The 27748-nt window shown below is 39.9% G+C and overlaps 1 protein-coding gene across 2 annotated transcripts in view; it reads left to right on the forward strand.

Annotated features, from left to right (window-relative positions):
• Positions 1–19677, forward strand: part of LOC140741449 (neurabin-2-like) — a 239768-nt gene extending 220091 nt beyond the window's left edge. The window contains exon 11 of one of the 2 annotated variants that reach the window (XM_073071657.1): positions 19074–19677. In XM_073071657.1, coding sequence (XP_072927758.1) covers positions 19074–19091 — 18 coding nt within the window. In that variant the 3' untranslated portion in view covers positions 19092–19677. Of the gene's footprint in view, positions 1–1807; positions 8549–19073 lie in introns of those variants that run through there. The other variant, XM_073071656.1, reaches the window with a different exon arrangement.
• The last annotated feature ends 8071 nt before the right edge of the window (positions 19678–27748 follow it).

A 27748-nucleotide genomic window follows, 5' to 3' on the forward strand; every position in this document is an offset into this window, starting at 1 on the left:
ACTGACCAATGGGCATCCATTCATATCAATTCCATCTTCTAGGATTTGGCCCATAGCTTCTATGTCTCGGTGATTCATGTTTGATTTCATAATAGAAATCACACTAATTGAAGTAACATTGCCACGTTATTGTTGTTTGCCCTTATTGAAGTTGAAATCATTGCATTTCTGATTTTATTTTGTGCCATAGAAAGTTAACTAGATTACTGAAATTCAGCCATATCTCAAAGAGTCAGAAATCAATGTGGTGGACGTTATTGTAGTTTGGTCTAGCATTTGGGTTAAACCAAATCTATTCTTTACTGTTCATTTCTTGTATTATATACTTATTATTACTTTATGATAAAGAAAAGGCTATTTGGGTCATCAAGTTAATGCTGGCTCTCAAAGCAACTCCATCAGTCCTATTGCTCCACATTTCCCTGTGACATTACCTTGTACAGACCCTGGGCATCATGAGGCATCAGGCACATGGTATTTGAGCCATGTGGTAGAGGCAGCATAGAATTGGCAGGTGAGGCTGGGCCAAAGGGTTAAATAATGGACTACAATCATGAGATATCTTGCATGTAGAATTCAAGATATAGCTTTTATTGGGGTGCTAATTAAATGATTAAATCATTAAGTGATTTCACGGCAGAGATAGAACCTTATTTCCTCTTACAGGCACATACACAGCAAGAGATGTTACCTTAAAGTTAGAGCCAGGCTGTTCAGAACTGAAAGATTTCTTCATAGAAAGGGTGGTGGAAATCTGGTTGGATTTTTGAGAAATGTGGAAACACGATAGTTGTGATTCACATCAGCCATGCACAAATTGAAGGGCAGGGGAAGTTTGAGGAGAAAGATGAATTATGTTGCTTTGACTTTGATTGATGCTCACAAAAGCATGTCAAGCAAATGCAACATGGCAGACCACCAGATGTATGTATTCATCCTAAGGTTCAGAAATTCAAAAGTGAAAAAGGTGTGCTACTGGGGGGCCTTCCTTAGAAAATCGGGGCTAAAGGGGTTTGAAAGAAAGAAAAGAACTAGGGTGGTGAGAGAATGATTGAATTGAACTAATAAACTGGGAGCTTGAGACAAAGCTGGCCTGTTGGATCTTGATAGCTATTGAGAGGGGTGGCAACCATCAATTGGGATTGTGTTTGGCTGAAACAGTGGCCAGTGATCATCAATTGGGATGTTTGTTGCTGCTTTGAAGAGACTTCAAGGGGTAGAAAGAGAGTTAGGTAAGTAAATTACTGAAAGAGGACTTATGTGCATTAGATCAAATCACTTTTAAGATTCAAAGGTGTGGACATCACAGGCAAATTGAAAACATGCTTGAGCAGGTCGCACTGAAAATCACAGAAGAGGTCTCCAGGCATGTGTAGCACAGAGCCCACTTCATGTGCCTAAAAGATTCTGTTGATACTGGATCGGGCACATAGAGGATGCTGGAACAAAATATTGTGGATTTGCAATCCACTTGGTAAGTCTTGGATTTCCGTTAGCCTTTTTACTTTTTAAATAGAACTGCATGGGCAAAATTCTTTCATGGCACTAATGTTCCTATTTCTGTCAATGAGCAGAGAGTATGTTGTCCTGTAGGTGTTCTTGCTAATGACCCATTAGAAGATGGCAGAAGCAAACTATTTCCAAGCCAAGAAAGTCAGTCTTTAGAACCTGGAAAATAAGGTTAAGGTCAGGGTCTGCTCTGAAGGAAGGTGATCTTCCTTAGGCCATTTTTAATTGTGCTAGGATTTATCTCCTTCTTGTACTTTCTGTTAACATGCATATCGTCCAATTCTTATTCTTTATGCAGGTAACAGAACTGGAGACAAGCATAGAGTCACTGAAGAACTCCAATGCAATTTAGATGAGAAGATAGCATTACATCACTTATATTCAAAATAAACATTTATGCAGGAGCAACCGGTCTTAAAAAATGATATTTTCTTGTTTGTTTTCTTCTGAAAAATTTGTACCAGTTGCACTCAGTGCAAGAGGTTGTGCTTAAGGGAATTTTTGCATTATTGTCTTACATGTATACAGTTTGCCAAGTCACTTTCCAAACATATGGCCAAATTGAATTTGTCCAGTGAATATGAATGGGTTGCAATGAACTGGTCTGCACTAGATTGGACTTGGTACTCAAGCCACAGAACTAGTAATTTCCCATTCGGCTTATTTAGTTTTAATAATATCAAAAGGCTCGAACAAATGAATGTTCACTGGAGGCATTCTCATTGCAGAAGTAAATTGCAAGTTTTCTGTGGGTCACAAGTCCTTGGTGACCTATTGCTTAAGAATACCAAGAGGTCTAGCCTGCCATTACGTCATGTGCGAGAAGGCACATCTTCTAATGACTGAGATCAAAGGCAGTATGTTTTTCTCTTGTTATATGTGTGATTTCTTTTCACAGATTGATGTAAACAATTGTTCTTTTATCTATTCATTTTATTTCATTCTGTGATTAAGAGCACCATGCTACCAATGCTGATGTCCTTTTATATTTGAGTAGTGTGAAGGTACCAGTACCTGTCTTAATCAAGATTGTCTTTAGACGTGTAATTTTAAAAAAAATATAAACCAAATTTCATTAATTTGTTACTGAACAGGTGAATATGAAGTGGAATTAAACAAAATGTATAGAAACATTGGAAAGGAAAGTTGAATAATGATAACTGTAATGGACTAATGGAGTAGATGGTTACGAAGTTAATGAAACTAAAAATGTTGCATTTTGCAGTTTTTTCTATTGTAACTGCTCTGATCTACCAGGCTTTATTATTCATTCCTATTATTATTCATTGTGCCATACTTGGTAGATCTTCCCACTTATTGTCATTACATATGTACAGAAAAAGGTGGGTGTTTGTGTAGATGTTTGACTGAAGCCCATGTAATATGTAGTATAAAATTTAAGAACCAGAGTGCACTGTAAAAAGGAAAAAAAATACATGGTCAGAACAGTTTCTGGAGCTGTGTATTACAGATGTTAGTGTCTGATGTTGTGTTTGAATGAGCTCTCCACAGGATGGAGGATGCTAGTGCAAGGAATATACTTAATAAACCATTCCAGCACAGAATCTATTTAAGAATGAGATTTACCTCGCGCTACCCTTTTATCACCACAAGTTTATGCCCAAGAGTAAACTAGCTCTCCAGTTTTGCATTTCATTTTAAATGAGGTTGAGGTATCTCGTTGATCTAGACAAAAACTGAGTTATATCATATAAGGGAGAGGTGTGCTTCTCCCATTAGAGACCATAATAATACTCAGGTGTGTGAAAGACTTCACCCTTTTTTCCCCACTTGTTACCATTGCCATGGAAAACGAAGGGGATACATTACAACGAATCTAACACTGGAGTATGTTTGACATGGTGCTTGCTATTGTTTAAATAGGAGGATGTGGCATTTACATAGCTGCCTTTCCAATCTGTAACGTAGGCAGATGGGAACCATTCCATCTATTACCTGACAAAGTTCCACCCAATGCCAGAACCAGCACTGTACTAGAGCTTTAGCTTGTTTTATATACAGCTTTGTAGACCGTAGATGTAGTTGACATTTAGGCACTATCAACAAGCTGATAATCCATTGCCCAGAAAAGCAATGCATATGGAGATTCCATATTAATTAGGTTCAATGGGCACAACAAATGCTCAGCAATTTATCTTCCATTTTGTTATGTGTTGCATTAAACTATTCTTTTAGTGGTACAAAGTGTCATCATAAACAACAGTAGGAAGTAACTTGATGTAACAAATTGTTTTACAGAGAACCATATGAATAAAAAAGTGAAATAATATCTGTATAAAACATTTGATACTGTGAGTAACTTCTTTCAATCACTGAAGTAGAAGAGTTACTTTCTAACCAGATAACTATACAGTTAGCATTAATGCTGAAGGGGCTGAAATTCCAACAGCGCTTTTCATCAATGAGCCACACTAGTTTCCGCTTGCAGACTTGGGCCATTCAATGCACCTTGATCCAGTGGCCTAGAGAAAATTTGCTGGACATCTGCATATTTGGGCCTTTCACCATATCCCAGCTGATGTGCTCATCTCATTTGAAGTGAACACTGAAAGAATCCACCTTTTATTGTTTTGTTCCAGCTGAGTTATCCAGTCCATGTCGCTTGGCCCTAGTGCTCACTGGCTTAACCCCACCCTGTGCTCCTAGCCATGATACACCCACCATTCGCTATTACAAGATGGTCTGTGCAGTGCAGCCCTTAAATGGTTGCTGATACCCTGATGTCCAGCCCTGCCACTCTCAGAAACCAATTCAGACTCCCATCATGTTACATAGAAAACCTACAGCACAATACAGACCCTTTGGCTCACAAAGCTGTGCCAAACATATCCTTACCTTAGAAATTACTAGGGTTACCCCAGCCCTCTACTTTTTTGAGCTCCATGTATCTATCCAGGAGTCTCTTAAAAGACCCTATCGTATCCGCCTCCACCACCATTGCCGGCAGCCCATTCCATGCACTCACCACTCTCTGAGTAAAAAACTTACCCCTGACATCTCCTCTGTAACTACTCCTCAGCACCTTAAAACTGTGCCCTCTTGTGCTAGCCATTTCAGCCCTGGGGAAAAAGCTTCTGACTATCCACACAATCAATGCCTCTTATCATCTTATATACCTCTATCAGGTCACCTCTCATCCTCCATTGCTCCAAGGAGAAAAGGCCAAGTTCACTCAATCTATACTCGTAAGGCATGCTCCCTAATCCAGGCAACATCCTTGTAAATCTCTTCTGCACCCTTTCTATGGTTTACACATCCTCCCTATAGTGAGGCGACCAGAACTGATCACAGTACTCCAAGTGGGGTCTGACCAGGGTCCTATATAGCTGCAACATTACCTCTCGGCTCCTAAATTCAATTCCACGATTGATGAAGGCCAATACACCATACACCTTCTTAACCACAGAGTCAACCTGCGCAGCAGTTTTGAGTGTCCTATGGACTCAGACTCCAAGATCCCTCTGATCCTCCACACTGCCAAGAGTCTTACCATTAATACTATATTCTGCCATCATATTTGACCTACCAAAATGAACCACCTTACACATTTCTGGGTTGAACTCCAACTGCCACTTCTCAGCCCGGTTTTGCATCCTATCAATGTCCCGCTGTAACCTCTGACAGCCCTCCACACTATCCACAACACGCCCAACCTTTGTGTCATCAGCAAATTTACTAACCCATCCCTCCACTTCCTCATCCAGGTCATTTATAAAATTCATGAAGAGTAAGGGTCCCAGAACAGATCCCTGAGGCACACCACTGGTCACCAACCTCCATGCAGAGTATGACCTGTCTACAACCACTCTTTGCCTTCTGAGGGCAAGCCAGTTCTGGATTCACAAAGCAATGTCCCTTTGGATCCCATGTCCCCTTACTTTCTCAATAAACCTTGCATGGGGTACCTTATCAAATGCCTTGCTGAAATCCATATACACTACATCTACTGCTCTTCCTTCATCAATATGTTTAGTCATATCCTCAAAAAATTCAATCAGACTCGTAAAACATGACTTGCATTTGACAAAGCCATGTTGACTATTCGTAATCAGATTATGTCTCTCCAAATGTTCATAAATCCTGCCTCTCAGGATCTTCTCCATCAATTTAACAAACACTGAAGTAAGACTCACTGGTCTATAATTTCCTGGTCTATCTCTTCTCCCTTTCTTGATCAGGGAACAATATCCACAACGCTCCAATCCTCTGGAATCTCTCCCGTCCCCAATGATGATGCAAAGATCATTGCCAAAGGCTCAGCCATCTCCTCCCTCACCTCCCACAGTAGCCTGAGTTACATCTCGTCCGGACCTGGTGACTTAACCAACTTGATGGTTTCCTTAATATCCTTAAGGATCTACATGCTCAAGATTTTCAGTCCACTGCAAGTCATCCCTACAATTGGCAGGATCCTTTTCTGTAGTGAATACTGAAGCAAAGTATTCATTAAGTACCTCTGCTATCTCCACCGGTTCAAAACACACTTTTCCACTGTCACACTTGATTGGTCTCTCACGTCTTATCCTCTTGCTCTTCACATATTTGTAGAATACCTTGGGGTTCTCCTTAATCCTGTCTTCCAAAGCCTTTCATGGCCCCTTCTGGCTCTCCTAATTTCATTCTTAAGCTCCTTCCTGCTAGCCTTCTAATCTTCTAGCTCTCTATCATTACCTAGTTTTTTGAACCTTTCGGAAGCTCTTGTCTTTTTGACTAGATTTTCAACAGCCTTTGTACGCCACAGTTCCTGTACCCTACCATCCTTTCCCTGTCTCATCTGTACCTATGCAGAAATCCACGTAAATATCCCCTGAACATATGCCATATTTCTTCCACACATTTCTCTGAGAACATCTGTTTCCACTTCATGCTTCGAAGTTCCTGCCTGATTGCCTCATATTTCCCCTTACTCCAATTAAACGCTTTCCTAACTTGTCTGTTCCTACCCCTCTCCAAAGCTATGGTAAAGGAGATAGAATTGCAATCACTATCTCCAGAATGCTCTCCCACTGACACCTGACCAGGTTCACTTCCCAATACCAGATCAAGTACAGCCTCTTCTCTTGTAGGCTTATCTATATATTGTGTCAAGAAACCTTCTTGAACACACCTAACAAACTCCACCCCATCTAAACCCCTCGCTCTTGGAACATGCCAATCGATATTTGAAAAATTAAAATTTCCCACCACAACAACCCTGTTATTATTACAACTTTCCAGGATCTGTCTCCCTATCTGCTCCTTGATGTCCCTGTTACTATTGGGTGGTCTATAAAAACCACTCAGTAGAGTTATTGGCCCCTTCCTGTTCCTAACTTCCACCCACAGAGACTCAGTAGACAATCCCTCCATGACTTCCTCCTTTTCTGCAGCCGTGACACTATCTCTGATCAACAATGCCACGCCCCCACCTCTTTTGTCTCCCTCCCTGTCCTTTCTGAAACATCTAAAGCCTGGCACTCAAAGTAACCATTCCTGCCCCTGACCCATCCAAGTCTCTGTAATGGCCACAATATCATAGCTCCAAGTACTGATCCATGCTCTAAACTCATCCACTTTGTTCGTGATACTCCTTGCATTAAAACAGACACATCTCAAACCATAGGTAAAGATCTAATTTAATCCAACAAGGCCAGGTCAATGGGTTTAGAATCTTGGTCCCATCGATCCCACAAGACCAACTGAAATGTTTGGTTGGAAAGGCAACTCTTGCTATAGGGCACTGGATAAGACGTTGAAAATCCACTGTCAAGTGACATCTCTTTGGAATGTTGTTCCATGAATGACTGAATATTCCTAACTGCTAGCTGAACCACTGCAGGAGCATGAATAATCCCCAGCAAAGCCAGCAATCTGAGTTCCACCATAATCTACTCAATACTTCTGGATAAAGAAGGCAGCTTGCTTGTGTGCAGCAGCATGGGAAACATGAGGATAATACATTTATTTTGGAATTTATCCCTGACTGGTGCTATATGTCACAGTACATTGTAATTTGCCTCTGAAATTCATTCAATTGGCATCAACTCAATAGAACTTAATTTCCAAGGCAAGGTGCAATGCACTGACACAATCAAATGGTACATTTAGCAGGACCAAACAGGGTAAGAATTTCAAGGCTTTAGTTAAAAACAAAATATTTTAAAAGCTGCTACTTACAAAATGTGATTATTTTTCCATCTGTGGTATTCTAGAAGGGGCTGCAGTGTGTGTTGTACTGACACGCTACCCCTTCAACTCAGGAACTTGGTTTTGGAATCTAGTCTGACGAAATGAAACTCCCCTTCCTTGTCTCCAAGTGTCTGAAGGGAATGACTTGTGGCCTTCTGAATCCATTTCATAATAAGCAAGAGCCAACAGTAATTATCATTAAATTGGAAATCACAGTGTGAGATTAATCATAGAGGAGAGAGGAAGGGTAGAAATTAGAGCAGGGATAAGAGTCAAAGCAGTAAGTATATACAGGAAACATCTTGTTCATCTCTTATGAACACGTAACTTACCTTGCAAACAATCCACATCCCTCACACTGATGAATTTTGAAATGGCTGTTATCTTCCTTGGATATTACAGTGGACATTTAGCAGACTAACAACTGAACTGTTGAGTTGAAACAGCAGGTTACACATCAAACTCAGTTCTTGCTTTGACCTGCCAGATATTCCTTCAGTTGTGGGGAGAGATAGAAAACACTGAGCCATATTGGATTTTTGATAAATACTTTTATTGTTGCAGATTGTTACAGTTTAGAGGTTTCATAGCCAACTGGTTTGCATAATCCTTGTGCCCACTGTTTGAGATTGTATTGCAATTGGTTAATTTCACTTGCGTGTATGTGCTAATTGTATTTGGTGAAATGTATACAACTTCAGAAAAAGTTAAATTGTTTCTTTTATGGTTTTCAACCATGTTAGCTGAATGTTCATTAAATTTCCTGTTATAAGGTATAACCTAGCATATATGAAGTTATTAATCTTATGATACTTTTTAAATTGATTAAACTTGTTCAATTCAAGTTCAAGTTCAAGTTCAATTATCATTCAACCGTACATGAAAACCCATGAACACCCAATGAAACAGTGTTACTCCAGGGGCAAGGTGCAAAACACAGTACACAGTACTAACAGTCATACATAGCATAAGGCATATATCACACATATAAGATGGCAAACAAACATACAGTCACAATAAATAAATAAATATATATATAAGCACAAGTCCCTGAGTGACATATCCTGTAAATAGATGGTGTATGGCTGCTGTTGGCAAGAATAAGCAGTTCTCAGCATGTCATTCCAACGATCGAATACTGGAGGGCAGCACTGATGGAAGGGGCCAGCCCTCAACCCAGCACGGACACCACGCTATACCGCCTCCGGTATCTCCTCTCCTGGACTACTGCAACAGGCAAGCCTGTGCCTCAAGGCCTAGTCCTCATTACAACTGAGGCCATACTGCTTCCCTGCTTTGTTTCACCAATAATCAAGGGAAACAGACCTGCAGCATTTTATATTATCATTGTCCTCACAAGAAAAATGTCCAAGACAATCACTCGCTGTTAGACTACAGCTTCTATTGCTTCATAAGTAGTGTAGTGAGGATCTTTTGAAGTATCTGGTTGGAACAAATGAACTTGTAATGTCTGGAGGATGTTTTGCTAGTACTGGGTAGGCTTCTTATGATATTCCCCTCTACATTTAAATTAAATTGCCTCTCAAACCTACCTTATATTGAGCATTTCCTTAACCATTATATCATACCTTTTAATGAGGTGTAGTATGATTCATATGAAGCAAAATAAAATTGAAAATGGCACTTCTTTTATCATAAATAAAAATTAGTTGGATTATTATTATTGACACATGTACTGACGTACAGTGAGAAACTTTTGCATGCCATCCATACAGACCATTTCATTACAACAGTGCACTGAGGCAGTACAAGGGAAAACTAAGATGTGTCCTTTCATGTTTATGTACAATTTTGTCCTTACTTAGGTTCTATTATCTTCAGAAGTGACATACTGTTGCTTTCAGTAATGGCATTATGCTAGTGATGCGATCTGAAATTTAAGATTATTTTTGCATTGAATTCATTACAGCATTTCCCTGCACAATTCCTGTGAGCTATTCCTATGGCGCAGCAGTGATTCATGCTGTGTTCTTGTAAACAGAGGAAAAATAGAGGTCATCTCATCGTGCCTTATCCTGCTACCCTTTTTCAAGTTTCTGCTGTAAAGTAGCATAGGTGTAGGCCAACAGTACATTACCTGCTCATCCTGCCATGTCCTGAGTTGAGCAAGAAGCTACGCAGAAACACTGATTTGATAATGACCAGATAATCAGATGGTGATTAAGAGACAAATGTTGCCCTGGCTACCAGAATAACTCCCTTTCCCTTTCTTAGAACTGTGACTTATTTTACACATACCCAAGAAAGCAGATTGGACCTCATTTAATTTTTTGTCCAAAGCTTGCTGGCATCTCAAATCATTCAGCACTCCCTCAATACTGCTCTATAACCTAATGGCTTTTAAGACGAGTGAGTTTTGCTCTGCACTCATCAAGCAAGCCCACTACCCAAAAGTACATCAAGGAACACAAGATTGGGAAATGTCAGGATTTAGTGTTGGCCGAGAGTTAACCATTCACAGCGAATATTGGAATCGATGTATATGTCTAGTCTGTGTTCTTGTAAGTCAGTGCTTATTGCTGTTGTGAAGATGGTTTTCTCTAAACATACTGTACATCAACTGCATAAGATTGTGAGAATTTCGGATAGAATTTGCATAAGAAAGGTTTACTTTCATGGTCTCAAGAAGCAAAGTACTTCACAGCCAATGAGGCATCTTTGAAGTGCAGTCATTGTTGTAAAGTAGGACACGCTGTGGCTAAATATGTGCACAGCAAGATCCCAGGAACATCAGTATAATTATGATCAGTTAATCTGTTTTTGTGATAATGATTAAGAGATCAATGTTGCACAGGTTACCAGGATAAGTCCCTTTCTCTAAAAATACTGCCAAAAACACTTTTACTCACACCCATGAGAGGAGATGGGAGCCTAGTCAATTTTTCCTTCAAAGAATACACCTCCATTGTCATGTGTTGGAATCTCAAATAATTCACCACTCCTTCAGTACTGCACTGGAACCTAGTGACTTATTTAGAGTATTCAGTGTGGTTTACTTGTTCAATTGACCCATATTGAATTAATTTGTCAATGTATTTGTCAGCCCATTTGGCGTCATTGGTGCTCACAGTCTGATGAAGATTGCAAATTTCTCATTTGCTAAGACTTAATGATTTCATTAAAATGGTGGCCAGAGGAAAACCTACTCCATGTACATTAATACACAAAGAAATAAATCAGAATAATCTCACTAATCGCTATGCAGCGATACCCTACGGAACGTGTCAATAGGAGTCTACTCCTCCAATGCAAACTATCACTGATTAGTGCAGATTGTTTTGGCCAAAAAACAACTATTTTATCTGGAAACTGAAGAGCTTGCTTAATTATTTAACAAAATAGTCAATGGAATCCTAGAATTCTAGGAAGCAATTCCCTTTAAATATGCATTCTAATGATGAATTACGTTGAAACAAGGTCAAATTTTTATTTAACTAGTGTGGTCAGTAAGTCAGCCTTCTATGCTCAAAGCACTGCAGATCTTTACTGCTTCACTGAGCCAATAGTAAATCAAGTTTTACATTATTTTCAGACTTCCTAATCAATCATTTGATGGTGCAGAGCAAATATAATCATTGATCAATTGCTCTGTGTGTGTGTGTTTTAACAGATTCTAGCATTATAACACCATGTAATTATTACTATTGTACAGCACAGTACAGTAAAGTTAAAAGTGTGGACATGTATGACATTTTTAATTGTAATTGTTCATAAATAGTAGGAGTTCAAAATTGATTAATATTTTGTATTAACCTGAAGTTTATTATTTTAATGTATAGCTTCATTAATTGGTGGACACTGAAGCACTTACAACCATATGTTAAAATGGGAATTAAAATAAATCATAGTTAGATTATTTGTAAATATGAAAGTCTGTAGCAAATTCCTCACTTCAAATTTGGTCCTAAGCAGCTATATGGACACATTATAACAAAGAGAAATGACATCCTATTGAGGTTGCAGATCAAACTTGATCTTATGATTTTGGGAATCACACCAGAACAACAGTATGCTATAATGTCAGGGTTTATATTCTGTTCCACTGCTCCCTTCATAAACCAGCTGGCACTCACTAGTTTACATGTTTCGCATTCATAATCTTTCCATTTTATTCTGAAACTTTAATTCTTCCTGGTCTCTTACAGGACTTACTCCTACAAAATATGCATGACTATTTGGTTTTAAAATTCCCAACATGAAACCAGTAGAACTTTTTAAGTAAACTGCCCAATAGAACCCCTTGGTGATTAAAATACAACATACAGTACAATTAGTGTTAAGGAGCTGCATAAGTGAAATATGGAGCAACACACAAAATGCTGGAGAAACTGAACAAATCAGACAGCACCTATGGAGGTAAGGCCCAAAATGTCAATTGTTCATTTCCCTCCACAGATGCTGCTTGACCTGCTGAGTTCCTCCAGCATTTTGTGTGTGTGATGCACCATCAATAACTCACTCTGAGACATAAAAGCAAGCTATCGGCTTTTATTGACTGGAAGAAGGAACAAGCAGTGAGTGACCACCATACTACATCCTGGAGACTGAGAGGCCAGGCTCAGACCTCCATCACCTTTATACAGGGGTCTGTGGGAGGAGCCACAGGAGCAGTCATTAGGGGGCGTGTCCAGACAGGTATATGTAGTTCACCACAGTGTGTTGCTCCAGATTTCCGGTATCTGCAATCTTCTCTTCATCTAAGTGAAACATGGTGCTGAAAAGTTCCAGTATTGAGTCCTTTAACAGTAATTACTTATTTAACTGTCTAGAAAAGAGGAAACCAGTATCTCAAAATGTCTGCATGCAATTGAATAACAGATGTTTCAGAGTTGCTGGTCGTTTGTTAACATCAATTGTCAAGTGAATTTTTTGTTCTAAACAATGCCACAAGAGGGAGCAGTTACTCAATGCAGAAGGTGACCACATTCCCGATTATCAATTATTGAACAGTGTTCAGGTTGTTAATGACTCCCAATCTTTATGAATGAAAGTTCCAGTTTTAATATGCATTCCTTCCCATAAATGAATGATATTACTAATCATTCTTAATCAGGAGTTGGGTCTTTACTAGAGATTCCTGGGGAATGCTTTGTGACTGGCAACTATTGAGGATACTTTTATTTTTACCAATTTCCTAGCTAAATTGCTTCAATGTTATTCATGGACTGCTTTAACTTCTGGAGCCTCTTAATGGGGGGGGGGGGACCACAGATGTAAAGAACATTCACCACTAACTACTTACATCATTTGGAGTCATCAATTTTGTCATCAGTTCATCTCTTTTGAATGAGTTTGCAATATTATACCCATTTTCCTATCAGAGAGAGTCAAAGACTTTTCAAGTAAGTTCTTAGTAAGCTATTTTGTCTGTTTTAATATCTGCTTCTCTCTGTTCCTGTGGCCTGACATACTCTGAAGAAGTGCTTTGCTGTCTAATGACTTTTCGATGATATCACTTATCCTCTCAGTCACCTCCTGTCTTAAGTGAAAAACACTAGTTTCTCTGGAATATCATTACAGCTCAATCATACGGCACAAAACTATCTGCCAATTCAGCATTGACCATCAACATTAATGTACATTTTCTACACAAATGCTATTTTTATATTTAATCCTTTGACCCTGTAATTAGTTATTGTGGCCTTCTTTGACCTCTGCATTATTCTTGTACCTTGGTGATTGAACACAATGTTCAAAGTCTGTCTACAAAATGTAACATGACATGGTTTCACTTCGACCCAGCACCTTTAAAGATTCTGCTCATTTTGTCTATCACTAATTATACATCAAATCCAGTATCACACTCAATGTTCATTCACCTTTAGCTATTTATTTGTCAAGCTACATTTTTCTTTCCAAAATCTAAGATGCTGTACTCATCAATTGTCACTTGCTGCTGATTTGTTTATTTGCATGCTTGCTTCTGAGGTTTTTGCTGCTTTCTGCACCTCACATGGCGAGCTCTCTATCCAGTTCAAGCTGAACTATATTCCTGAATGCGTATACATAGAGAGAAGTGTTGGGAGACCCAGACACTGATTCTGTAGCATACCTCCAGCTTCATCTTGACACGAATCCACCAACAAGCCCCCGTTGCTTCCTGCCATTCCTCCAGGTCTTGCTTTATCCACATCCAGATATTGATTAGAAGTTTTACCCAAATTTCATGCATCCACAAGAACGTCTACTAATCAGCAACATGTCTCCCAATTTTAGCAGGCTTTTCTAAGGAAAGTTGCAAAAACTGTTTAGAAATATTTGTTTAATATTATCCACTTTGGATATCACTTCTGTGGAGGGAAAAAGCCAGAGTTTAATTGAGCAGGATGTTTCTATAAGAGGAACCATCATGGATGTTACTCTGCAACTGTTGACTCTTGATTGACATTTAAGTATTTAACCAGATTATCAATGGGCCTGTGGTTGTCTGTACTTGAATGGGATGATTATATTAACTTCCCTTCAGTCCAAAGGGCCATACATTTCTGAGTGATGATCAACAGCGTTTCACAGAGCTCATTCCCTGACTCTACCGCTCTTGCATGGATTGTGTTAGTTATTGGCAAAAGGCCATAGGAGCATTAAAATTATTGTATAAAAAAGTTTTTAAAAATTCATATCCTAAACAAGAGATTCTGCAAATGCTGCCATCCAGTTAGTCTTATGATACCACAAGGAAAGAGTTATTGATAAATCACAGTAATAAATCTTTATCATTTAGTCTACAATGGACTAGACAGGAGGCAAGGATTATTTAACTAATGGAAGGCTTTGGAAGCCATTGTTCAAAATTCATTTGTTCTTTCACTGAACACTATGCATGTTCCATGTCTCAAATTGTACTCTATGCCAAAATATCTTAACAAATTGGCTTCCCAATTCCCAATTGAGCTCATTTAATTGAGCTCCCACTTGCTCACAAAATAGGCATGAATTTCTTTTTAGTAATGCAGTACATGCAGCTGTGTTCTTGTTAAGAAGGTATTTATTGACTGGATTTATTCTGTATTGTTTTTCCATTTCATTCTCCATGTGAAATTGTTTCCTTCACTGTCTGCTTAAAATTTAGTGCTAGAGGGATTCTGTGCTCTAGCAATAAACATTGCCAATTATTTTTTTCCTCTCTGATTATCCTTTTGATCTTGTTCTTACATGTACTGTAATCTTCCATTGATCCTTTCACTCTGGAGATGACCACATATATTGAGTGCAACACTTCTACTTGTCTTGTGGGTGAACTCAAAGTTGTGTTTTCTGAAGTTATGCTTGGAGAATTTCAGCAGGGTTTAAAACATAAATCGTTCAATGCATTCTGAAGCATTTATTCCCCATTGTACCTGTGTGGAAGATACACTTATTTGTTTTATCAAGACCTTGTAGTTTTCGGGTCAATTAACTTAAGTCTCAGATATGTGTATTTGAGCCAAGATTATCTGTGAATAGTTTAAATGAGATTGTTCATTATAAATTGCATAAAAGCATTTATAGTTATAATGTTACTTCCCATAAATTCAAGCAGTGAAGATGTTCTGATGCTCTGCAACTGCTTTTGTGAGCAATATGGTCTGAATTTCTACCTGTTAATTTAAGCAGGGCGTTGTTTTTTTATTTTCAGTGGAATGGTAGCATGATACATATTCACAGTCATGGGCCATAGTTGTATCATCTTCATCTGCACACTAGGTGCAAGATATTCTAATCATGCTGAATGACTGAAATGGACTTCATATTAAAATGAAATTTTTGTTTATTCTGGGGAGAGTGGATTTGCACCTAAGCCAGACTCCAAGATGTTCACAATGCAATGACTATTTGATCAAATCAAACCAATAAATTATGACCATGGCAAATCAAAAGAAACAGTTTGTCAAATTTCATTTATAATTAAGAAACTAGGGTTAGAAGTGACATATTTTATTTCCTTATCACCTTACTTTTGCAATATTAATGAACCTTCATTAATTACTGCAATAGTCTTTTATTGCTAGAATTTAGTCATTTACTATTATATAATGTGATCAATAATTAAAACTTCTTTAAAAATCTGGCAAAACAAAGCTTTCTTTATATTTTTTAATTATACACATATACCGCACAGCCAAGGGAAAAAGCCAACTTTGGAATGCATTTTATATTGCCCCTTTTTCAAGAAAATCACTTCAGGAACCTCTCCAGATCCAGGGATCTGGCACTACGGTAAAAGGGTTCGACTGAGCGTGGATATGACTTGGCAGGAGGATATGAGGTTGTCAAAACTATACAACTCAGCTTCTATTCTGGATGGAATTCTGAAAAAAATGCACATCAGCCCTAGGAGGTCAAAGCACGCAACTTCCATCAACATAAACGGGCATACAGGCATTGAGGTCCTTGGACAGTTCTCTGAGCTGGTAGGGGGAAATAAAATATTTACCAAGCAATTTATATGAGGCAGCAATTAGTTTAGGCTCACCAAGCCACATGTTTAAATGAACAAACCATTTTCATGCTAAAAATGTGAACAAAGGTGTTACCTGCATTACTGAAGTGATTGACAGTCTTCCACTGACTAAGTTTTCTTTGAGTGTTTTGTAAGAAGCAACTGTCCCGACAACAAGGCTTTAAGGAATTTGTTTGGGAAGTGCAATATGCAGAGCATTGCACAGATGTAATGCCCACATCCTGGAGCATAGGAGAATGAGGGGAGATTTGATGGAGGGATACAAAATTACGAGAGGTATAGATAGGGTAAATACAAATAGGCTTTTTCCACTGAGGTTGGGTGAGACTAGAACTAAAGGCTGTAGGTTAAGGGTGAAAGGTGAAATATTTAAGGGGAACCTGAGGGGGAACTTCTTCACTCAGAGAGTGGTAAGAGTGCGCAATGAGCTGCCAGCAGAGGTGGTGGATGCAAGTTTAATTGCAAGACTAAGGGGAAGTTTGGTTAAGTACATGGATGGGAGGGGTATGAAGGTCTATGGTCAGGTGAGGTCTGATGAGACTAGGCAGATTAACAGTTTGGCATGGGCTAGATGAGCCAAGGGGCCTAGTTTTGTGCTGTAGTGCTCTATGACTCTGTCCTCTGCGATTCAATTTGCCTAGGTAGCGTGGCAAGGTATTCACTTAGATCTGTAAATTTAGTAAAGTTGCGTCTTAGTAGCTCAGGCGTTGTGTTGCCAGGTTTAGGGTCATGTGCGAGGACAGGCCTGCATGGAGCCCGAAATAATCATTAATCATGTTACAGATAAACATAGCTGTACAGTACATTTGCGTAATATGTTTAATGATTACATTGAAAAATGGTCAGATATCTCTTTCTGTCCCCAACTAGCTTCACGATCAATGAACCTTATTCAAAGCTTTCACTTCTTAGACTGCTCAGATACCCTCTTCATATTTGCCTACTGAGTTTATAAGAAATCAATAGAGAATGCAGGTGAGAGTGCTTGGATTTAATAACAGTATGGGGCATTATTTTAAATACCTGTAATCAAAATTACTACTTTCCTAGCTTTGTCCTTTAAGATTTCTGAGAGCAGTATTACTCCATTTATTTGAATTGATTATCAATAAAGATGTGTATTTCTGAAGCTAATCATGGTTACGCATAAAAAATTACAATATAAGAATCTGTATTGTTTATAGAGTATAAAGTGTATTACTAGTTGTGTCCCATGTCTGCATGGAGAATGGTAGTCCTTAAATAGTTAGCCTGCCATTTGATATAGACCTTATTTTTAAATGAGTGTGTAATGAAATGTGACTTCATTTATTTTAGTGGAAGCAAAAATATCAAAAGCCAATTAAAACAACACCTCTGTAACATTTGAATGCTAGAAATCATTAATCCTCTTAAAGCTTACCTTTAAAGACCTAATAAGATGACATTGGACCCAGAAACAAAATCATCAAAATCACCCTACAAGCTGTGGTAGTGTGGTCTATACAAAAGGTTTGTCTGCAAGCTATACTAACTTGCAATTTAGCAAATCACAATGAGCAGCTGGCCTGCAATTTTATTTTGGTGTGTTTGAGTGTGTATAAACACACGCACTTGCAGATGTGTGTAAATTAGCATTTGACAGTAAAACTGAAAATGTATGAATACTCTTTTTGACCAATGTATCTCTGTAGTTAAATGTGCAATTGCTAAGCTTGGTTGCAGTAAATTATATTGGTCTGCAGAAATTGTATTAGCATGTGAATTTCTGGAATAACGAAGTACCTTGAATGTCCTTTGCTATAAAGGGGGAAATTTACAGTGTTTGTCTTGCAGTACAACTCTGCATCTTGGATTGTTCCACTATTTGTGCTTCAAGACAGCAGTCTGAATTTAATTGCACGTTTGCTTTTTGAGAGCACTAGAGCGTGCTTTTAATTAATTCGGCACTAGTTTAGTAGTAAAGGAGATCAGTAGGGTTGAAGGGCTTACTTATCTTGTGTTTATTCATTTCAATCACTGGTCAAGTAAAGCAATATTTTTTATATTATATTCAAAAATACCCTGGCCTGATTTCTTTTATATGGAATAATAAAGGAAAATGTCCTTTGATTGCTGGGTGCTAATGGCATCAGAAATACCGTGGAAGGATTTCCTTTAAACAGTATTATTATTGGAATTGCAGGTCTAACTTTTTTAAACATTTTTTTGATTTCCATAGGAAAAGCAAGCTCTTCATGATGTTAATATATAACAATGAGATTGTTTACCACATTATTTTTTGCTGTTAAATTATTATAGGTTTTCTGATTGCAGTCTTCACAAAATGCTGCAGACATCGGAAAAGTACTTAGCTCTAATGTAATTTTGCTTTCTGTTCCTGCGGCCTTTTAAAAGCCACCACAACTAAATGAGAACACAGACCCTGCATTCTTGAATAACTTAATCCTTAAATTAAAAAAATCTTTTTAACTAGTTTATGATTTGTAGTTAAATAGCAGAAATTCATTGGTTATATGAAATTTAATAATCCCATGCAAGCTATAAATAGGTGACTGTAAGATCAGTAATACTTTTCTACTGTAAAGTTTGTCATAGCCTTTCTAATGTCAAACAGTGCATACAGAGATAAATTTGGAAAGTTAACTCTTCATCAGGGATGATGCTTGGGCATCATCCCTGATGAGGATGGCAGAGTTTGTCATCGAAACATCGGTTATAATTAATACCTGTACCCGGCTTGAAGCCCGAGAAGAGTTGATTCATCAGCTCTCAACAGTTTATTGTACTTACCACATCAATTCTTGTTAGCATTATGACTTTTTATTTCATTTTGTTTTAGTGGTATCTTTATGCTTAACCCATTGTTGAAAATTCTAGTGGCACCAGCATTACTTGTCTCATAACTCGGCTTGTAATTCTCTCTGTTGCAAAGGAGGAATCGTTACAATAGCCATTCAGATGGCAATGATTTGAGAAGCAAGCTTCACCAGCCTCGAACAAGACCACGTCATGCAGTGTTGAGAGTCAATATTGCCTTATAGACATTCAATGTGAATTCGCCATCACAGGTCTTCAGATTGCATTTAATCCTTGAAACATGAACAGTTCCAGTTGTTGAAAATGTTGATCTGCTTTATTTCCTCTTATATTCTTCTCCCTGTTGCAATACTGTTAAAGGTACATCCTTTTAACATTGCTATAAATTCAAGCATTGTTTCTGCTGCTTTCCATTCCATGTGCTGTAGATATTTTGGGCTGTCATTTTAAATTTATATTCATTGCTAATATTGCTAAAGCATTTAACACCTGATTGTGCAATTTTTGTGAAAAATAAACATTGTGATAGCTGTGGATGATGATGCATGTTTATCAATTAATATTGTTTCTTTCTCTGTTACAACTCTGTACATTGTAATTTGTGTTCAAGTCTAATACTAAAAAAAAACTTAATAGGATTTTAAGTTTAACCTGCAGAAGTCCCGAGTTTGTGAGTGATAAAGGTCAACAGAAGCTTTGTAGCAAATCTGAATAAAATATAATTCCTAAGTTTAGTGTCCTAGTATCTGTGCATCTTCCACTCATTACTTCAATGCAGATGTTGTCCTACTGAGATGCAGTTTTCTGTCATTCATGATGAATTTGTGCTCATCGCTGAGCAGAAGCAATCTATTCGCTGTTAGAAAGTCACAACAAAGCCTTGATTTAATCCTCACCCAACTTCCATGCATTCACTGCAGCAGGAGTCCGTGTCTACCAAACAGCAACAGAAATGTTGCCCAGTATTAATTATCCAGCCTGGTCTGCTGTGGTCATTATTTACCCAAGGTATCAATGGAGAGGCAAGAGATTGTAGATGCTGGAACGTGGAGCAACACACAAAGTGCTGGAGGAATTCTCCAGGTCAGGCAGCAGCTATTGGAAAGAAATGGATAGTATCTCAAGATAAATCGTCCTGACCCGAAATGTTGACTGTATATTTCTCTCCATAGAGGCTGCTAGACCCGAGTTCCTCCAGCACTCTGTGCGGTACACCAGGGCAGTAAAGATCATGAGAGATTAGGAAATGAACCAAGAATCTTTCTAGATTGTATATCCTATATGAACACTAGATAAGCACATGGAATTATAGAGAAATTCTCATAATACTTTGTTATAACTATCACTGATAAAAGACTAGTGCTATATGTATTATAAAACCACAACACATAGGAGCAGAATTATGTCATTAGGCCTATCGAGTCTGTTGTGCCATTCAATTATGGCTGTTCATTTTTCCCCTCCTCAACCCCACTCCCCGACTTTCTCCCCAACCTTTGATGTTGTGTCCAATCAAGAGCCCATACATCTCTGCTTTAAGTACACCCAACGACATGGCCTCCACAGCTGTCTGTGGTAATAAATTACACAAATTCACCACCCTCTGGCTAAAGAAATTTCTCCACATCTCTGTTTAAAATGGACACCCCTCTATCCTGAGGCTGTGCCCTCTTGTCCTAGACTCCCCCACCATGGGAAACATCCTTTCCACATCTACTCTGTCTAGGCCTTTCAACATTCGAAAGGATTCAATGAGATCCTCCCCCCTCATCTTTCTAAATTCCAGCAAGTACAGACCCAGAGCCATCAAACGTTCCTCATGTAATAACCCTTTCTTTTCTGGAATCATCCTTGTGAATCTTCTCTGGGCCATCTCCAATGCCAGCACATCTTTTCTCCCAATCCCTTTGCATTTCAGATTTTTGGATTTTCTCCCTATTTAGAAAATAGTCTGCACATTTATTTCTACTACCAAAGTGCATGACCATGCATTTTCCAACATTGTATTTAATTTGCCATTCTCCTAATCTAAGTCCTTCTGCAGCCTACCTGTTCCCTCAACACTACCTGCTCCTCCACCAATCTTCATATCATCTGCAAGATTGGCAACAAAGCCACCTATTCCATCATCCAAATCATTGATATACAGCATAAAAAGAAGTGGTCCCAACACCAACCCCTGTGGAACACCACTAGTCACTGGCAGCCAACCATACAAGGATCATTTTATTCCCACTTGTCTTGTCATGTCCATGCTGCACCAACTGCTGCCACTGGGCTATAAACGTGCAGGAGCAGTGTGTGGTTAAGTGCCTTGCTCAAGGACACACACACTGCCTCGGATGAGGCTCAAACTAACGACCTTTGGATCACCAGCCCAAAGCCTTATCCACTTGCTCTAACCATGTTAGTAACTTTTCTGTTACAATGGTCTCTTAACTTGATAAGCAGTCTCATGTGTGACACCTTGTCAAAGGCCTTCTGAAAGTCCAAATATACAACATCCACTACATCCCCTTTATCTATACTACTTGTAATCTCCTCAAAGAATTCCAACAGGTTTGTCAGGCAGGATTTTTCCTGAAGGAAACCATGCTGACTTTGAACTATCATGTCCTGTGTCACCAAATACTCCATAACCTCATCCTTAACAATTGATTCCAACACTTTCCCAACCACAGAGGTCAGGCTAACTGGTCTATAATTCTTTTTCTGCTGCCTTCCTCCTTTCTTAAAGAGTGGAGTGACATTTGCAACTTTCCAATCCTCTGGCACTATGCCAGAGTCCAATGATTTTTGAAAGCTCATTACTAATTGCCTCTACAATTTCTAACACTATCTCTTTCAGAACACTAGGGTGCAGTTCATCTGGTCTGGGTGACTTATGTACTTTTAGGTTTTTCGGCTTTTTGAGCACCTTCTCTCTTGTAATAGTAACTGCACCTACTTCTCTTTCTTCACACACTACAACATCTGGCACACTGCTAGTGTCTTCCACAGTGAAGTCTGATGCAAAATACTCATTTAGTTCACCTGCCATCTCCTTGTCCCCCGTTATTATTTATCTGGCCTCATTTTCTAGTGGTTCTATATCCACTATCATCTCTCTTTTATTTTTTACGTACTTAAAAAAGCTTTTACTGTCCACTTTGATATTGTTTGCCAGCTTGCTTTCATATTTTATCTTTTTTCCCTTCTAATGATTCTTCTAATTGCTCTCTGTGAGTTATTAAAAGCTTCCCAATCCTCTATCTTCTCACTAATTTTTGCTTTGTTGTATGCCCTCTCTTTTGTTTTTACATCAGCTTTGACTTCCCTTGTCAGCCACAGTTGTACTATTTTGCCATTTGAGTATTTCTTCATTTTTGGAATACGCATGTCCAGCACCTTCCTCATTTTTCCCAGAAACTCACACTGTTGCTGCTCTGCTGTCATCCCTGCCAGCACCTCCTTCCAGTTTACTTTGTCCAAATCCTCTCTCATACCACTGTAATTTCCTTTACTCCAATGAAATACTACTGCGTCAGATTTTACTTTCTTCCTAACAAATTTCAAGTCCACATCCCAACTGCTGTTAGAGGGCCTGTATATAACTGTTATCAGGATCCTTTTACCCTTGCAGTTTTTGAACTCAACCCACAAGGATTCAACATCTTCCAATCCTATGTCACATCTTCCTATTGATTTGGTGCCATTCTTTATCAGCAAAGCCATGCCACCCCCTCTGCCTACCATGCTATCTCCCCGATATAATGTTTAACCTTGGACAGTCAGCTCCCAACTTCAACCATCCTTCAGCCACGATTCAGTGATTCAGTGATTCAGCCACAACATCATACCTGACAATCTGTAATATTGAAACAAGATCATTCACCTTATTTCTTATACGCCGTGCATTGAGATAGAACACTTTGAGTACTTTATTTGCTACCCTTTTTGATTCTGCATCCCTAATGCACTGATACTCACCCTGCTGGTTGTAATTTTGTCCTATCATCTGCCTGCCCTTCCTGGCAGACTGACTGCACACCATCTTTGCTTTTTTACCATCCGTCCTATCCTGAGTCCCTTCATTTCAGTTCTCAACCCCCTGCCCAATTAGTTTAAACCCTCCCCAACAGTTCTAACAAAATCTGTCCACGAGAATATTGCTCCCCCTCAGGTTGAGGTGCAACCTGTCACTTTTGAACAGGTCATACCTCCCCCAGCCAAGATCCCAATGATCTAAGAACCCAAAGCCCTGCCCCCTGCACCAGCTTCTCAACCACACATTTATCTGCTAAATCATCCTGATTCTACCCTCACCAGCATGTGGCACAGGTAGCAATTTAGAAATTACTATCCTAGAGGCATCTTTCTGCCGACTCTTTAAATTCTCTCTTCAGGACCTCATTGCTTTTCCTTCTTATGTTGATCCTATTCTGTTCCAAATTTACTGTATGATCATGTATTCTCTATTAGGATGACATCAGAATATCAGTTAATAAGAGGAAGGCCATAATAAACAAGAACAACATTTCATGGGAAATGGGCCAAACCAATTCAGATATAAGGTAATGTAACATTTTTTCCAATCTAGATCTAGATTCAGGCTCCTGCAGACTGCCTTTTCAAAAAGCTTCCTTCTGGAAAGCGCTAAAGGGCTATTGAAACAAAAAAAAAATTCACACTATCTTAAAAGTTTCTTCTCCCATGCTGTTAATTTCATCAACAGCAAGAAGAGTTCAAAAGGTGATGGTTATTTCTTCAGCGGTTTGAATGGGGCACGACTGCACAAGCACGTGGAGGTCAGCCAGTGAGAACAGCGGGAAGAGTTTAAAAAGAAGACAGATTCATACAGCGGGTGTCGGAGTAGAGGGAGACAGAGTAGGAAGGCTTTGGCTCAACGGGGCTTCAGTGATAAAGGGTCGAGGCGAAGTAGGTTATCTGTTTAGAATACAGACAAAAAGTATGTGTGTGAAGCTGGTTTTCTGTGCTCGGTGTCAGATGTGTGAAGTCCCTGAGACTCCCAGCCTCCCGGACAGCCACATCTGCGCCAGGTGCGCCGAGCTGCAGCTCCTAAGGGACTGCATTAGGGAACTGGAGCTGCAGCTCGATGACCTTCGTCTGGTCAGGGAGAGTGAGGAGGTGATAGAGAGGAGCTATAGACAGGTAGTCACTCGGGGGCCTGGGGAGACAGAGAAGTGGGTAACAGTCAGGAGAAGGAAGGGCAATAGGTAGATACTAGAGAGTACCCCAGTGGCTGTATGTCTTGACAATAAGTACTCCTGTTTGAGTACTGTTGGGAAGGATGGCCTACCTGGGGGAAGCAACAGAGGTCGCGCCTCTGGCACAGAGTCTGGCCCTGTGGCTCAGAAGGGCAGGGAAAGGAAGAGGATGGCAGCAGTGATGGGGACTGTATAGTTAGGGGATCAGACAGGCGATTCTGTGGCTGCAGGAAAGAAACACGGATGGTAGTTTGCCTTCCGGGTGCCAGGGTCTGGGATGTTTCTGATCGTGTCCATGATATCTTGAAGTGCGAAGAACAGCCAGAGGTAGTGGTACATATTGGTACCAATGACATAGGCAGGAAAAGGGAGGAGGTCCTGAATACAGACTACAGGGAGTTAGGAAGGGAGTTGAGAAGCAGGACCACAAAGGTAGTAATTTCCGGATTACTGCCTGTGCCACACGACAGTGAGTATAGGAATAGAATGAGGTGGAGGATAAATGCATGGCTGAGGGATTGGAGCAAGGGGCAGGGATTCACATTTCTGGATCATTGGGACCTCTTTTGGGGCAGGTGTGACTTGTACAAAAAGGACAGGTTGCACTTGAATCCCAGGGGGACCAATATCCTGGCAGGAAGGTTTGCTAAGGCTATTGGGGAGAGTTTAAACCAGGATTGCTGGGGGGTGGGAACCGAACTGAAGAGACAGAGGAAAGGGAGGTTGGCTCACAAATAGAGGAAGTTTGGAGACAGTGTGAAAGGGAGAATAGGCAGGTGATAGAGAAGAGACGCGCTCAGACCGATGGTTTGAGATGTGTCTGTTTTAATGTGAGGAGTATTATGAACAAAGCGGATGAGCTAAGCGCATGGATCAACACTTGAAGCTATAATGGTGTGGCCAGAGACTTTGATGGTTTAGGGGCAGGAATGGCTACTTCAAGTGCCAGGCTTTCGATGTTTCAGAAAGGACAGGGAAGGAGGCAAAAGAGGTGGGGGTGTGGCACTGTTGATCAGAGATAGTGTCACAGCTGCAGAAAAGGAGGATGTCATGGAGGGATTGTCTACTGAGTCTCTGTGGGTGGAAGTTAGGAACAGGAAGGGGTCAATAACTCTACTGGGTGTTTTTACAGACCACCCAATAGTAACAGGGACATCGAGGAACAGATAGGGAGACAGATTTTGAAAGGCGTAATGATAACGGGGCTGTTATGGTGGGAGATTTTAATTTCCCAAATATTGATTGGCATCTTCCTAGAGCAAGGGGTTTAAATGGGGGTAACGTTTGTTAGGTGTGTTCAGGAAGGTTTCTTGTCACAATATGTAGATAAGCCTACAAGTGAAGAGGCTGTACTTGATCTGGTATTGGGAAATGAACCTGGTCAGGTGTCAGGTATTTCAGTGGGAGAGCATTTTGGAGATAGTGATCACAATTCTATCTCATTTACCATAGCTTTGGAGAGGGGTAGGAACAGGCAAGTTAGGAAAGCGTTTAATTGGAGTAACGGGAAATATGAGGCAAACAGACAGGAACTTGGAAGCATAAACTGGAAACAGATGTTCTCAGGGAAACGTACGGAAGAAATGTTGCAAATATTCAGGGGATATTTACGTGGTGTGCTGCATAGGTACGTTACAATGAGACAGGGAAAGGATGGTAGGGTACAGGAACTGTGGTGTACAAAGGCTGTTGTAAATCTAGTCAAGAAGACAAGAAGAGCTTCCAAAAAGTTCAAAAAACTAGGTAATGATAGAGATCTAGAAGATTATAAGGCTAGCAGGAAGGAGCTTAAGAATGAAATTTTGAGAGCCAGAAGGGGCCATGAGAAGGCCTTGGCAGACAGGATTACGGAAAACCCCAAGGCATTCTACAAGTATGTGAAGAGTAAGAGAGAATAGGACCAATCAAGTGTGACAGTGGAAAAGTGTGTATGGAACTGGTGGAGATAGCAGAGGTACTTAATGAATACTTTGCTTCAGTATTTACTATGGAAAAGGATCTTGGTGATTGTAGGGATGACTTGCAGCGGGCCAAAAAACTTGAGCATGTAGATATTAAGGAAGGGGATGTGCTGGAGCTTTTGGAAAGAATCAAGTTGGACAAGTCACCAGGACCAGATGAAATGTACACCAGGCTACTGTGGGAGGTGAGGTAGGAGATTGCTGAGCCTCTGGCAATGATCTTTGCATCATCAATGAGGACGGGAGAGGTTCTGGAGGATTGGAGGGTTGCGGATGTTGTTCCCTTATTCAAGAAAGGGAATAGGGTTAGCCCAGGAAATTATAAAACAGTGAGTCGTACTTCAGTGGTTGGTAAACTGATGGAGAAGATCCTGAGAGGCAGGATTTATGAGCATTTGGAGAGGTATAATATGATTAGGAATAGTCAGCATGGCTTTGTCAAAGGCAGGTTGTGCCTTACGAGCCTGATTGGATTTTTTGAGGATGTGACTAAACACATTGATAAAGGTAGAGCCGTAGATGTAGTGTATATAGATTTCAGCAAGGCATTTGATAAGGTACCCCATACAAGGATTATTGAGAAAGTAAGGAGGCGTGGGATCCAAGGGGATATTGCTTTGTGGATCCAGAAATGGCTTCCCCACAGAAGACAAAGAGCGGATGTAGATAGGTCATGTTCTGCATGGAGGTCGGTCGCCATTGGTGTGCCTCAGGGATCTGTTCTGGGACCCCTTTGTGATTTTTATACGTGATCTGGATGAGGAAGTGGAGGGATGGGTTAGTAAATTTGCTGATGACACAAAGGTTGGGTGTGTTGTGGATAGTGTGGAGTCAGAGGTTACAGCGGGACATTGATAGGATGCAAAACTGGGCTGAGAAGTGGCAGATGGAGTTCAACCCAGATAATTGTGAGGTGGTTCATTTTGGTAGGTCAAATATGATGGCAGAATATAGTATTAATGGTAAGACTCTTGGCAGTGTGGAGGATCAGAGGGATCTTGGGCAATGAGTCCATAGGACACTCAAAGCTGCTTTTCAGGTTGACTCTGTGGCTAAGAAGACATACGGTGTATTGGCCTTCATCAATCATGGGATTGAGTTTAAGAGCCGAGAGGTAATGTTAGAGCTATATAGGACCCTGGTCAGACCCCACTTGGGGTTCTGTTCTCAATTCTGGTCGCCTCACTATAGGAAGGATGTGAAAACCATAGAAAAAGTGCAGAGGAGATTTACAAGGATGTTGCCTGGATTAGGGAGCATGCCTTATGAGAACAGGTTGAGTGAACTCGGTCTTTTCTCCTTGGAGCGACGGAGGATGAGAGGTGACCTGATAGAGGTGTACAAGATAATGAGAGGTATTGATCGTGTAGATAGTCAGAGGCTTTTTTCCCGGGGCTGAAATGGCTAGCATGAGAGGGTATAGTTTTAAGGTGCTTGGAAGTAGATACAAAGGAGATATCGGGGTAAGTTTTTTTTCAAAAAATGCAGAGAGTGGTGAGTGAGTGGAATGGGCTGCCAACGGCAGTGGTGGAGGCAGAAACAACAGGATCTTTTAAGAGACTCCTGGATAGGTACATGGAGCTTAGAAAAATAGAGGGCTGTGGGTAAGCCTGGGTAGTTCT

Source organism: Hemitrygon akajei, chromosome 18 (genome assembly GCF_048418815.1).
Source record: "Hemitrygon akajei chromosome 18, sHemAka1.3, whole genome shotgun sequence".
NCBI classification, from domain to species: Eukaryota; Metazoa; Chordata; class Chondrichthyes; order Myliobatiformes; family Dasyatidae; genus Hemitrygon; species Hemitrygon akajei.